Here is a 15,117-nt window from a genome sequence, read left to right on the forward strand (position 1 = left end):
CGTCTACTGAGGAGTTCTTGCATTTCTTGACACCTTCTTGCGGAGCCCTGATCGGAGAGTACCAGGCATCAGGGCTGCCTATCTAGCCTATCTTTGTTAGTTAGATAAGAATGCCTGGGTCTTTGAGAACAACAGAGCACTCCCAAGTCAGGTGGTGGAGAGGGCTCTTCTCCATATGGCAGAGTTCATCCGCTCTACCACATTATTGTCCCTTAGGATGGTCGGAGAAATTTGGAGCCCCTTTTTGCTCATGCAGTGCCCAGGACCGTGCTGGTCTCATGAGAGTCCCCACCCCCTGATTTCTTCAAGGTGAACTTTGACGGGAACGTTGGCAAGGGAGGGAGTACTAGAGGGGCCGGATTTGTCATCCGAGACCACACTACCAGATTAGTAGCGGTCGGGGGTCGGCAGATTTTTGATACTTCTGTGGTATGTGCTGAGCTTCGAGCTGCATGTGAGAGGGTCATCTGTGCGAGGCATATGGTGTGGGCGGATCACATTCTTCTTGAGGGCGACTCGGCCACAGTCATCGATTGGATCCGGAGTCCGGAATGGAGAGCCGGCTCTAGCCCACTTCTCTATGATATTCGTAGACTCTTAGATGAGAGTGCTCTCTTGAGGATATCACGAGTCTATGGGAAGACGAACAGTGCTGCTGATTGGGTAGTCTCCTATGCGGCCCATCGGAAGCTTTATTTAGGTGGACCATGAGGTGTGAGCTGCCTTTGTACAAAAAAAAAAAAAAAAAAAAAGCGGACCATGAGGTGTGAGCCGCCATTGTATAAAAAAAAAAAAAAACACACTGCAGCAGTTAGGGAGTGGAAATGTCCTTAACAAGGCAAGAGCTACGGTAGTTGCTGTACAGAAGATGAGGCAGTTCGGAGAACGTGGAATTCCAACGGAAGAATTATGGAAGTTGTCAAACTGAAGAATTATGGAAGTTGTCAAACTTAGCCCAGTTCTTTTTTATGGAACCAATACCCAGAATTTGAACCTTGGAGCTTTGGAAGAGCAAGCTCTTATAAGTAAGGCGTCAACCAACAACGCTTGCAGCTGTTCCTAACGGTTAATAATTTAAAACTCATTATCTGATATTCTATTAACATCTTCTTAAGCTGCAATTTACAGGGCCGCCGGGGTGATTGACGTGGAAATCGACTAATTTTACAGTCCATGGTTTCTCGTAATCACTCTCCGTCCGGTGGTGCTGATGTCAGGATGAACGGTGGGATGTGAAAGATTCCCTTCCCCAGCGCCTCCCTTAAAATTTCAAAATCCCGCCTTTCCTTTCCCTGATCCCTCCGCAAACGGCCTAAGCTCTTCTCCGCCGCCTCCACCTCCTCACCGGCCGAGAACCACAACATGGTCCACCCCGCACGGCTCCCCCCTACCACCAGCCCCCTCCGCAACTCCCCCAGGTAATCGAATAAAAAAAAGAAGAGTCTCCTCCGTCCCTTCCGTTCTTGTCCCAGTTTCATCTTTCCCTCTTTTCTTTCTTTCTTTCTTTCTTTTTTTCCTTCTTTCTTTCCTCCTCAGGGCGTCGCAGGAAAAATCCTCCCCCCGTTACCTCGCCGATCCCATTCTCCCCTGGCTCCGGTGAGCCTCCTCTCTTCTCCTCTTCCCCTCTCCCCAACACCCATTCCCGTTCTCCTCATTAATGGGTTTAACTCGCTCGTCTCAGGTCGATCCGCAAGGCTTTCGATGATTTCAGAAGAGATCCTGACGGCACCACCGCCGCTCCCTTCAAGAATCTCTTGGAAGACTGCATCAACAATTTCGCGGATGACAAGCGCTACCGCAACGACGTCAGATTCCTCAAGATCTGGATCCTCTATGTAAGCCCTCCTCCCATCTCCTCTCACCTTTCTTTGGAACCCTAATTTCGGGTTTTTTTTTTGTGTGTGTGTGTCTCCTAAGCTCCGTTGCTTCTGTTCGTTGGTGTGGTAGGGTGACGCGATTCAAGATTTCAAAAGGGTCTTCGAGATGCTGGAGGTGAAAGGAATCTGCCAAACTCACTCTCTGCTCTACGAGTCGTATGCGCTGTTTCATGCTTACAAAGGAAATCTGCTGGCGGCCCACGATGCTTATCATCTTGGCCTGTCCAGGTTCACCTCTTCTTGCCTCTTGTTCTGTTAATCAGATTTCTCTCTGGGTCCAGGCAATTGCGTTTTGATATTGTGGCGACTAAATTTTTGGTGATCAGGATTGCTGAGCCTCCAGACAGGCTCAAGAAGATGCACAACTTGTTCCTAGAAATTAATCAGAATGCCAGACCCGATCCCAAGGTATGGAAATCTTAGCTTGCAATTCTATCCTCTGTTTATGTCGCTTTTTTTTCCAGAACTTGGATGGCATTTCATTGGATTCTTATCACACAGTGTTTAAGGGTTGATTTATTATACAGGTTGAGTGAAAAATATATGGACGCTATCTTTGGTTTTCCTACTTATAAATTAATTTTCTTTTTCTTCCTTTCAAAAAAAAAAAAACAGATGCTTCAAGTTTGCAAATGCCTTTCCTTCTCTTACATAAATATCTAGTAGCCGTTATTAATTGATGCTAGCTTCTTTTATTCTCATTTTGTAGATTGATATGACCGGATTTTCAAGGCAGGAGCCGAATTATATAGACCCATGGTCAGCTTCTACCATCAGCAATCTACTGAAAAGGATGGATTTGGACATCAAAAAGTATAATGTGAGATGCATTCGATATGGTGAAGTAGTTTTCATTTAAACTGCATACTATCTATATTCCTAATTGTTACAGACTCATTTTAAAATCGTTCAGGGTTATTATCGGAGCAGTAAGATCTATTCAGGGAAAGTATCCCTGACTTCTCTACAGAATTCTTCAAGAAATAAAATTGTTGAGCTAGGTATTATCTTTTCCTTATTTTTGGTATGTACTATCTAATTTTAGGTTTTCTTCCTTGTTTTCCCTGAAAATTAGTTTGCCATGTCGTAGAATGAGAAATAAACAAAAACTGTTGTGGGGGATCATGAATATGACAATGATTTGCTTTCTCCTCTTCCCCATTTTCCATTCATGATCAGACATACTGTCTTATTTGTTAATGGAAAATGTATGAAAACGGCCATATTGCTCTTGTAATTCTATACTTACATGATGAAGCAAAATTTCATTCTTTAACAGTTCAATATGCATTTGTTTATCCAATGTTGATGATCAAGTTTCTTTTTTTTATTTTGTTTTGGAGCCTTATAATATTTATCCCAATTGTGTGATGTTTGAAGGTAATAGTAAATACCAGATCAGAGGCTGTTCAGGCCTGGGTGGATTTGCTCAAGTATATAAAGCTTATATTGACAGCAATCCTGATGATGTAGTTGCACTAAAGGTTATTCTTGCTCTCATCTGCATTTTCTCTTGGAATTGTCATGAGTTTTTAGAATTATATTTTGCCCGATTATCCTTTTTTGCAGATTCAAAAGCCTGCATATCCTTGGGAATTTTACATGTATCGCCAACTTGATAAGCGCGTCTCTGATGTTGAGGTCTGATTGCCTTTTAATTCTATCTGTGCTATACAACTTATTGTTATTAAATGCTGCTTACACTTGTAAACTGTTATGTCAGAGGCCATGCTTTGGATTTGCTCATAAAGTGCATATCTTTTCTGACTTGAGCGTTCTAGTTTGTGACTATTTTTCTCACGGAACTCTTCAGGTAACCACATACTGAATATTGTTGGCCAGTATGTTCTTAATTCTTACTTCTACTACCTGGATTTGTTCTGATATGTTCATTTGTGATTTTTTTCTGCTTTTATCTGTCTTGGATACATATGAATATCAAATGCATCTCACTTGACAGCTTCATGCAGGATGCTATCAATTCCCATCTGGTAATGCAGAAGCCTATGGAAGAAGTACTGTGCATTTATTACACAATAGAGTTGCTGCGCATGCTTGAAATTTTGCATAGTGTTGGCATAATTCATGGTGATTTCAAGCCAGATAATCTTCTTGTTCGGTACGCAAGGTAATTACCTATCATTAGATTGATAGCCTCTCTCTCTCCCTCTCCCTCTCTATACACACACAACACACACTCTTTCGTTTCAAAGGAAGCATTTTTGTAGCCCATGAAAGAAGTACAGTAGCGGCACTATCAACTGTCTGTTGCTTCACCTGTTTTAACCAGCATGTATTATCACAAATGAATCAATTCTAAATAGCAGATATGAATGACAATGTTTGCTCTTTTTATCTGACACTTCACTCCTGCTTTGTTGTACTGGTATATGTTTCTGCAATAGCCAAATTAAATCTTTGATAGGAGTTTAAATTGAATCGTAGATTGTAGTATTTCCTTTTCCTTTCTCTTTTGTGATAACAAGTCTTCCAGTTATTTGGAAGAGAAATTGACCTCTCGTGACTTTTTATCGAAAGTTTGAAATTTCATGCTAACTGATTGGTTCCTTCCAAAAAGTGATTTTTTTTGGTTTGTAGCATTGTTATTGAAGTTCTCAGAATAATTTAAAAAGATCAGCCCCCTTCTTTTTTTTCTTTAACTATCTCTAAAGCTTGAACTCCAACAATTTCTCCCTTGGAGTTCCATTGAGTATCAAATTCTAACTTAGTTTGCCAACTTTGTGCCCATGGTTCCTTGCATGGAGCCTTTAGAACCACAAACTATTATCAATTTGCTTACTTTTTTTTTTCCGTCTTGTCACACGGTTATTTGGCTGAATGAGAAGTTTGTCCATGTGCAATTGCTTTGTTGTTTTGGTTCTTAATTTGCATGAAGCTTACCTATACCTACTTGGACATCATAGGCTATTTCTCTAAATGCTTGTAAGCACCACCTATGAGGAACCATGTTCTCTTGTTTGATGTCTTAAAAACAATTCCTACTTATTCTCACACATATGGAAGTATGAAGAGCCATTTTTCCAAGAATACTTGGCATCTTTAAATGTCTTTTCTCCATGCTCCGTTCAGGTTGGAAATAGCAAAATTGCGTCAAATGGATTAGGTGGAATTTTTTTGGGAAAGAAATGGAGTGGTTTAATGGGTTAAAGCCATTCCATTATTTTGGTTGAATTATTTTAACTGGGTTAAGCAAAAATTGGCCATCATGTTTTCTGAAATCCCCATTCTATCCCTCTTTAAATGTGCTCTGGAGAGCAAATTGGAAAGGGGAATGAAATTTATCATTAACCCCAAACCAAATGGGGCCTAAGTGAATAAAAGGCCTAAGAATGTAGTGATCACATTTTGTCAAGGATTTTTTTTTCATCGACCATGGATCCATTGCTTGTCACAATGGTAAAAATGCTTGGGTTGACAAGCACAACGGCACGAGGTTAAGTCTTGGAGCTGCCATTTTGTGCGAAAAAAAGAAGTTGAAGATTAGGTTTGTTCCTAGTTTGCCCCTCCTAGGATTCTGCGTTGTGGGGTCCATAATGATGCCAACCAATTTTATCTTGTTCTTTCATTATTTTGTTGTATTTTTTCCATTTTCCTTGCAAACAATTTTTTTTTCGGTGATACATTACTCTTTAACTGTTCTCTTTTTCCTTTTTCTGATGTGGAAGGGAAGATTTGTCGGAGGATACATTCAACAGCAGGCCCGGACCTTGGCGTGATCAGGTTATATCATTACTTTTTAGTGGAGTAGTCTGGTCAAGTGTGTTGTAGTACATACCATTATCAGCCTGAGACTGTCATTTCTTAGAGATTTATAGTATTTTGCTGCAGGGACTATGCCTTGTCGACTGGGGAAGGGGGATAGATCTGAGCCTTTTTCCAGCTGGTATAGAATTTCATGGGGACTGCCGAACTTCTGGATTTCGTTGTGTTGAGATGCAGGAAAATCGAACATGGACATATCAAGTATGTGTTTACGTACTTCAGATCACTTTACTTGCCAAATGCTTGATATCCCCTCTCATTTACTAAACAAGAATCTTTTGTGGTACAGGTTGACACTTATGGACTCTGTGTTATTGTGCATATGATGCTTCATGGATCTTACATGACTGTCGAAAAGAAGGTTAATCCAGATGGAAGCCATCACTATCAACCTAAATCACCACTCAAAAGGTATTGCATCAAATGTCATCAAATTTATTCCTCTGTTCAAGCCAGCTGATCCTGTGCTACTGCGTTAGCTGTTTCCATCTTGTCCATAACCATAGACCCCTGGCCCAGCTATTTGATTTTGGAATAATCTTTTGGTCTAATGAATTTGAAGTTCTCCTCATACATAGTGAGATATAAAATTAGCACTTCTATAATCTTAACTCTCTTGGTTTCTGTAACTCTGAATTTCTATTCTGGAATATTTTTGATCTTCAGGTATTGGAATGTTGCTTTGTGGAAAAACCTCTTTTCTGGATTGCTCAACATACAGTCCAATGACAGTGACGTACCCCTGCTGCAGAGTTTAAGAAGATCCTTTGAGGAGTACATTGGCAGTAACCCACAACTTATAAATAAATTAAAACATTTACTGGTGAAGCAGAAGGCATCCTTGTGTTCAGCTTAGCCCGTTCTCTGGCCCAAATTTATCAATATTATCTGTTCATTCAACTAACTAAGATTGTATAACATCCAATGTACATAACGGATTGGACAGTAGCTGCATACCATAAATCTCATGGTATGATATGTTTGTCTGTTTGACTTGCATGAGCTTGCACTCTGAAGCCATGTCAAGTGAATGAAGCTGTAAGCAGTTGTTTAGTGTCTTCAGTTTCGGATCTTCTTGAACAATATAAACAGCCACATAACTGGATGATTTCCAGTACAAAGTAGAAAGAGTTTGCAAAGGAAGGCTGATGCCGGACCAGGACAGGAGAAGGGCTGATGCGGTGAAAGTCCAACTTGGGATGACTGTTGCTTCTGCAAAACTAGGAGATAGAGGAAGAGGGAGGAAGAAGAGGAGGAGAATAAGAGAGGAAGAGAGGCAGAGAAGAGGAGAAGAAGAGAGGAGGAAGAAAGAGACGGGAAGGGAGGAAGACAGATGGTAGGTAGAGAGGTGGGGGAGAACTATTAATACTTTATTAAATCCTAATCATGAAAATAGTTTCTTATATATAGGGCCCAAATAAACACAATGCTACGTCTTTAATCTTGCTCTTTTTTAAAAGAGATATTAAATGTAGAATACCCTAAGTATAGGATGTAGCAAAGTAAAATTCTCGGTGAGTCCGAGATCGAATTCATAGGGATTTGACAGTAAACAAAAACCAAAGGCTAAATAATATTCGGATTGACAAAAATATAACTAAAGCATCAGGATTCAGCCTAATACTTCATTATGTTTTTCTTTTAATCATCTATTATCTCAGTTAGATCTGAATGAAGATCTAACCGGAAAGTGGAGCCGTGAAAATACCAATTAATGATTAATATAGTAGATTTAGTTTTATGGGCAGCATTACAGTAATTCTATTTTAAACTACAGAGATTTCTAAGCATCTATTATATCCGAAAAAAATAACAAATCAAAAAAAATATATCAGTTTGAAATAATTCTTATAAATCTACTGCACCATAAATCAAATAAAAAACATTAAAATCCCATTGATGATTAAAGAAAATACATGAAGAAAATGCTAAGCTTTTTCCTAGACTTAGCTAAAAGAGATTTAGCTACTCATATGAGATGGAAGCATTTTTATAAAAGGGATTAGCAAAGAATAAATAAAATAAAGCATAAATCCCTTTTTTTTTCTTTCTTCTATTCAGAGAACAGAGTGCTCTGTTTTCTTTTTTTTTTTTTCTTTTCTCTTCCGATGGTTCCCTAGCTTCCTCTCTTTCCCCGGATCGCCTCTCCTCCTCCTTTCTCGCCTGGCTGGCTTCCCTCCTCCCTCACCGGCTGGCTTCTTCCCTTTCCTCCACCGGAAGGATGATGAATCGTGGCCCCCCGGTCGCCTCTCCCCCTTGCTCCATGTCGTCCTCCTCCCCCTCTCTCCGATGCAAAATCAATCCCCTCTTATAGCATGTTGAAGGTGCGGCTGGGAAGATCCGAAAGCAACGCTGCGACGATCGCGGTTGCAAGTTATTGCGGACGCTTAGGAACCTGCTGGGAGCGGATGAGACACATGGAGGTTTGGAAGATAGGAACGCAGCTGAAACACTTGGATTTGAATGCAGAACCCATGGATGAGACGCGGATTGGATGAAGTTGAATTGCTTGGAACTCTTCGGCTGCTGGGACGCTTCCGTTGTTGCTTGGATGCATGGAATACGCGGGGGAACGTGGATGAGCTGGGAAAACATGCTCGAACGTTGGGATGCTCCTCACGGACGCGTGCTCTGTTCGTTGGGGAGATGCTTCACGGGTAAATGGGATGAATGAAGTGTGGATGGCCGTTGGGGTGTTGAGAAGACTCCTCGGCTGGAATTTATTCGCTGGGAACGTTGCTGGGATGTTGAATGCGGCTTGGAATGATCCGGTTGCAGATGAGATGCCACGACGCTTGGAGACTCTTCAGATGGATTAAATTTGTTCGCTGGGAAGGAAGTTTGAAGATGGTGGGATGCGAACGGTGTGGCTTCGGTGTTCCCTTGCTGCCATTAAGATGTTGCTCCGGTTGCATGTGCTGGGAGGTCACGGACGGTTGGATTTATGGATAGCTTTTGGGAAGTTTGCTTCGAATCAAAGAGCTTGGGGAGTTGAGATGCTTGCTCGGCTGGATGCGTGGGAATTTTAGGTTAGGAACCGTTGGATCGCCTCATCACTGACGCTGGGAAATTCGTTGAGCTCGGGCTGCTGGGCATTGGGCTCAAACCCAGCGTTATTAGGTCTCTTGAATTTCTTGCACTCAAACACAAATAAAACATTAATTAATCAATTTTATTAATAAAGATTAGCTATAATACTAATTAAGATGGTATGAAGATTTCACTTTTGTGCTCTCATCACACCCCCCAACTAGTCTATTGCTAGTCTCTAGCAATTTAGTGTAAAAATGATAAAATGATGGTGCAAAAGTATTGTTTATTTTTATTAATATATATCAATATGCATGAATTAAAATAAATACTCACTTTCGTAGAGCATCACGATTGCACTTAGCACGTGCAACAAGCCGTTAAACCCCTAGGTTACTGTTCGTCCTTTTCTGTCTAACTAAAAATATGCTAAACAGATCGTTGTTAGAACCGACAAACAAAGTTAATTTAAATTCTACTCTTACTTTTCCTACTCGAAGAATAGCGGTTGTAAGAGGTCGATCCACAGGGAGGCGATTGGAGTTGCATAAAAATTAGAACGTTCACTCGGATTTGAAATCGATTTTTGAATGATAAAAGAAAAACATTATTTTGAGGATGTTGATGGATTCTCTAGTCTACCGGAGAATATTTTTTTATTTAAAAATAATAAAAAGACAAGTACTTAGAAATCAAAGAGTATTTATGAATTCATGAAATGTTTAACTATTCAAAGGAAAATTTTTGCATAAATTAAAATGGATGAAGACAAGTGCTAAGAAGATCAAAAGCCTAGAACATAAATTGCATCAAAGAAAATTTAATGTATTGCATCAAAGAAGAATTAAAAGATTGCATTAAAAAAAACAGAAATTAACTTGAACCTAGAACAAGGATTGCATGAAAATAAATGTACTGATTGCATAAAAAGGATAATTACAAAAGAAATAAAATGAAGTTTGGAAGCCTAGTGCTTCCTCCTTCTACAAAATAAAACATAAAAACCAAAAAAGAAAAATAGGAAAACTCCCCTTTCTTCCTTCCCTAATTTTTTATTCTTTCTTTTCAACCCGAAACAGAGCCATGCTCTGTTTCTTTTTTCTTTTTCTCACAAACAGGGCCTTCCCCTGTTTCTTGGCCTCAACCGAGAGCCCCCCTTGGACCCGCTGGCCACTCGCCGAGAGCTCTCCTCCCTTTTATAGATCAATCGAGAGGGGGAGGATACGTGATTGCTGGGGATCCGGAAGCTTGGGCTCTGGGATTTGGGAGGACGCCGTGGAAGATGGACGGATGCAGGATCACTTGGAGGAGGCAGTCACGGCTTGGATCCGGGCGCTGGGAGGAGCCGATCATGGCCACGATGGAGGCTGGGATCACGGGCGGAAGAAGAAGACGCCGGATTGGAAGCGGGAGGAAGGCGTGGAAGGAAACGGCTGAGGGCTTCACGGCTTGATCGGGTGCTGCAATCGGGCGCGATGCTGGAAGGAGAGGACGTGGGAGGCTTCGCACGGGCCGGCTGCAAGGCGGGGATGACGCGGACGGCGGGCTGGGATCATTGGAGGAGCTATTCACGAGCGCGTGATGCTGGATCAGTCACAGAAGGAAGGAGATGCGCATGGGATGGGGTCTCCCGTGATCGCACGGAATGGGGCGCGGGTGGGGTGAGCTGGGTTTGCGGGATGCTTGTGAGAATCTGGAAGCTTGGAGCTGGGGAGGATGGACGACCGTGATGCACTGCAGGAGGCTGGGAGGAATGGATTTATTTGGGATGTTGATGATTGGCTGGACAGATGGCCGAGAAGGAAATGATCGCGGGGCCTTGATGCGGGACTGATTTGGTAGGTGACCTGATGGACGGCGCAGGATTTCATGCTTGCATGGCAGCTGGGGAATTTGTTAAGCTCGAGCTGCCGGGCATTTGGGCTCAAACCTAATGTTATTGGGTCTCTTGGACTCCTTGCACTCAAACACAAATACAATGTTAATTAATTAATTTTATCATTAAAAATTAACTATAATACTAATTAAGGTGGTACGATGATTACACTTTTGTGCTCTCATCACACCCCCCAACCAGCTTATTGCTAGTCTCTAGCAATTTAGTGCGAAAATGATAAAATAAGAGTACAAAAGTGTTATTTTTTATTAATATACTAAGATAAATACTCATTTTCGTAGAGCATTACGATTGCACTTAGCACGTGCAACAAGCTGTTAAACCCCTAGGTTACCCTAGTGGACGAGTGTTGTCTCGTAAGGGTTTGCAGTGAAGTTACCCACAAACTTCATCAGTCAGGGATTTCCAATTTTTAACTCGAACTTTGAACAAGTATTACTGTATGAACTTAGAATTGCAAGGACAATAAAGACTTATTGTTATCATATTTAAGCAGACTCTAACTCAAGTTCCATTACTCCCCATCTATCTGCTAACAAGTCAAGAATATAGTGAGGTGCAAGATAGTATCATATAAATGAGTGGCTTTCACTTACTTCCAACATGATCACTCCAATTTTCAAAACTTTCTAGAGTTAAATGGTAATGAACACCCTAAATTTATTTATTTATTTATATATATATTTTTTTATCAGACTGAATGCTAAGAAGAATGACTTGTGCAATATCTAGCCTTATTAAGCTTTCTAGCTGACCCATGTAGCGAGTGTTAGGCCAATGACTCCCGATCCAGATGGCTCAGGGCACTAGGTGTAGAGACATCCTAACAGGCTTAATAACTCAAGTTAACTAGGCTTCAAGGCCAAATTAGTCACTCAGAGTTTAATCTCAATCATCCTCATCTTTTTACGCGAACACTCGCTGCTTGCCAAGCAAGAGGCCCGGTTACTCAGTGAGAAGACTTAAAATAAACTCATTATTTTTATTTTATTTTATCTTTCTTTTTTTTTCCTTTTTTTTTGATTAGGGTATTCATCACACATATAACTTTAAATTATCCCGAAGATTAAAAGTATTCATATTAGTTGCAAGTATACATACCCCACTATTCATTTGCTTACGTGTAGGTGCTAACTCATCTTGTATCATGTTAGCAGAAGATAGGTGGGATGAAAACTTAAGCTAGAATTGCTATAATATTCCTTAACTCAAAACTATTGTCAAAGCAATTCCTAGTTTGTACAGCCAAAAAGATTAGAGTTTGAGTTAAAAATTTGAACTCCCTTTTTTTTATTTTTTTTTTAATTTTAATTTTAATTTTAATTAATTTTTTTTGCATAAAAATCAAAAATATTCTCTCCTCCACACCTAAATCTAACATTGTCCTCAATGTGAAAGAAAATTTAAAACAGTAATAGGATAGAGGAGAAGTTACCTGATATGGGTGGGTAAAGTGACAATTGGGGCCAAAAACCCCCAAACCTGCATGTTAGCAAATTTATTTATTATTATTATTATTATTAGTATTTTATTTATTTATTTATTATTATTATTATTATTGATTTTTTTTATAATATTTACATGTTGGGTTGCCTCCCAAGAGCGCTAAATTTTATGTCTTCAGCCGGACAAAATGTAAATCCTCCTTTTTTTTCAACCATTATCTAAGAATGGTTTTGGAAGAATCCGATGAAGAACAGTCGGCTGATGACGATCTATGCTCATAAGGAAAACAGAACTAAGGGGCGCATGCTTGACTCCTTCCTCGGAATGGGCAAGGTAAGCTTCTAAAGGGTCCTTATTATAAGTTTGTAAGAAAGTCTTCTAAACCAGACTTTCAATCATGTCAACTTCATTGATGTCTTTGCCGTCTGGTGGTTGTTTATTTATGTTGAAGACATTAAGCTCGACTTTCATGTTGCCAAAAGATAACTTCAGCATCCCATTTCGACAGTTGATTACAGCATTTGCTGTGGCTAAGAAAGGTCTACCTAAAATTATAGGTGTGTGACTGTCTGGATGTATTGCAGGTTCAGTCTCAAGGATAACGAAGTCCACAGGATAGTAAAACTCATTTACTTTCACTATTACATCCTCTACAATCCCCTTGGGGTACTTCACTGTCCTATCTGCTAAGGAAAGGGTAACATTTGTAGGCTTTAATTCTCCCAAACCTAATTTTCGGTACACATAGTAGGGAAGTAGGTTTACACTGGCTCCTAAATCTAATAGAGCTCTCTGGATGATCGTCTCTCCTATTTTTATTTCAATAGTTGGGCAACCAGGGTCTTTGAATTTCGGGGCAATCTGTTGTTGAATGAGAGATGAGGCTTGTGCAGCCATAACAGCTTGCCTAGGAATGCTGGTTTTTCTTTTGATCGTGGTGAGGTCTTTCAAGAATTTTGTATAGGAGGGAATTTGTCGTATGGCATCGAGGAAAGGTATATTTATTTGAACAGTTTTAAAGACTTCCATGATTTCATCAAAGTTAGATTGTTTCTTTGAGTCCTGAAGTCTACTGGGGAAGGGAACCTTGGGTTTGTATGTTTCTATAGGTTCTTCTCTTTTTTCTAGTTTGTCCTGTTCTTGACCTCTCTTCTGAATTGGGTTCTTATCGGATTCATTTTTATTTTCTTTTTCATGTTCAGGAAGTTGGACTTTATTGTCCACTTGCTTGCCAGACCTTAGAGTGGTAATTGCCTAGACTTCATAGGTCGGATTTCCATTGATTTGATACTGACCTCTTTGATCTTGATTTTGTTGTCTACTAGGATTAGGCACTGGTTGACTAGGTAGTTCACCTTTCTTTCTATCCCCTAGAGAGTTTGCTATTTGGCTTAGACTAACCTCAAGTTTTGCAATTGCTTGCGCATGGAATTGGTTAGTCTGGGCTTGGGCTGTATTGGTCTGTTGTTGTTGCTTGATAAAATCTTGTTGTTGTTTCATCATATTAGCCATCATGGTTTCTAATGGTGAAGATTGCTGTGGGATAGGAGCATTATAGGGAGGTACAAATGGAACCAAAGATTGGTTCATTTGTGGTGGCCCTATCCTGGAAAAGTTGTTCTGAAAACCTGGTGGACCACCTTGATGCTGAATAGGTTCGTTCTGCTTATATGAGAAATTTGGGTGGAACTTATTATCAGGGTGGTAAACTGGGCTGAACGAATTGGGAGTGGGCTTCTTAAAGGCACTATATGAATTTAGAGCATTTGCTTGCTCAGCCTTTATGGTGGGCAGATTAGGGCAGCACTCCACTAGATGCTCTGGACTGTTACACAAGACACACAAACTATATGACTCGTGATCCACTTTCATGACGTGATTTGACTCTTTGTATGAACTCGAACTAGTGGAAACAGTGAAAGCATCAAACTTTTTGCTTAAGTTGTTCATTTCAGTCACCAGATTGGACATGACATTTTTGAGTTCTGGATCTGTTTTCATTTCATAATTACCTGGTTTTCTAGATCCGAACTCATCTCTATTTACTTCCTCACCATAGCTACTCCAATTTTGGGCGTTCTCGGCTAAGTCAACAAGAAATTCATAGGCTTGATCCGGGGTTTGGTTCATGAACCTACCTTTATGCATGGACTCGATCATGTTTCTATGTGCCGGAGTTAGTCCTTTATAAAAGAAGTGGACCAGATCAGCCTTATCAAGCCCATGGTGCGGGCACTTGACCAAAAGATCATGGAATCTTTCCCAAAGTTGGGAAAATTCCTCCTCAGATTTTCCTCTAAAAGTTCTGATGGCATCCTTAATTTTTTCAGTTTTTACCATGGGATAGAACTTAGCCATGAACTTTCTAGATAGTTGTTCCCATGATGTGATGGAATTTGAAGCTAGGGAATACAGCCATGCAGCAGCACGATCCTCTAAAGTCATGGGAAATAACCTTAATTTAATACCCTCTTCATCTAAATTTTGATTTCTAAACGTTTGACAGATTGTCAAAAATTTGTTTAGATGAATGTAGGGTTGTTCACTCTCGAACCCATGAAACTTAGGTAACATGTTTATTGTTGCAGCCCGAATCTCGAATTGGGCTGCATTATTAATCGGTAATACTATGCAGGTAGGGGGACTAGCGGATGCGGGTGCAAACAATTCATTTAGGGTTCTAATATGTTCACCCATTGTAGAGATCGACGGTTGGTTTACAGTTCGCAAGTTGTGATGAAAAGTTCTGTCAATCTCAGGATCAAATGGGGTTAACTTATCCCTTAATGACCTTCTACCATGCATACATTATCAATAACTTAATTAGACTCGACTCCTAAACGAAATCCTAAAAGAGAAGAGAAGGGCTAGACACAGATGACCACAATCAACACCACACAACAATTTGACCCTATTAGTCTTAGAATTAAGTGAGGTTTAGTAGCTTTTTAAATCTAGTTGCACAGAGATTTATCAGGTTAAAAAGTTCCTGAAATTCTCTCTAGATTAGACAGCTCCTAATCTCCCTTTCAGATTAAGCTTGAGCTTACCAGTTAAGCGATCCAGTAACCAGTGACCAGGAAA

General features: G+C 40.3%; 1 protein-coding gene across 1 annotated transcript; it reads left to right on the forward strand.

Moving 5' to 3' along the window:
* The first annotated feature begins 1,285 nt into the window (after positions 1-1,285).
* On the forward strand, positions 1,286-6,722 carry LOC103707190 (protein kinase and Mad3-BUB1-I domain-containing protein). The gene is made up of 15 exons (XM_039126061.3): positions 1,286-1,418; positions 1,537-1,596; positions 1,682-1,835; positions 1,948-2,105; positions 2,204-2,285; positions 2,587-2,697; positions 2,791-2,878; positions 3,258-3,361; positions 3,447-3,518; positions 3,601-3,690; positions 3,848-4,005; positions 5,564-5,618; positions 5,727-5,861; positions 5,950-6,071; positions 6,327-6,722. The coding sequence occupies exons 1-15, from the start codon at positions 1,363-1,365 to the stop codon at positions 6,514-6,516; spliced, it is 1,635 nt and encodes a 544-aa protein (XP_038981989.1). The 5' UTR covers positions 1,286-1,362; the 3' UTR covers positions 6,517-6,722.
* Positions 6,723-15,117: the final 8,395 nt, after the last annotated feature.

The sequence above is a fragment of the Phoenix dactylifera genome, chromosome 1 (assembly GCF_051530095.1).
Source record: "Phoenix dactylifera cultivar Ajwa chromosome 1, Ajwa_hap1_PhDact_Kaust_v1.1, whole genome shotgun sequence".
Lineage (NCBI taxonomy): Eukaryota > Viridiplantae > Streptophyta > Magnoliopsida > Arecales > Arecaceae > Phoenix > Phoenix dactylifera.

Bases quoted from the DNA above. Each gene is read 5' to 3' on its own strand.
- LOC103707190 (XM_039126061.3), top strand. From the start codon at position 1,363: ATGGTCCACCCCGCACGGCTCCCCCCTACCACCAGCCCCCTCCGCAAC. The intron at 1,836-1,947 runs GTAAGCCCTCCT...TTGGTGTGGTAG, and splicing joins TCAAGATCTGGATCCTCTAT to GGTGACGCGATTCAAGATTT. The intron at 3,691-3,847 runs GTAACCACATAC...AGCTTCATGCAG, and splicing joins TTTCTCACGGAACTCTTCAG to GATGCTATCAATTCCCATCT.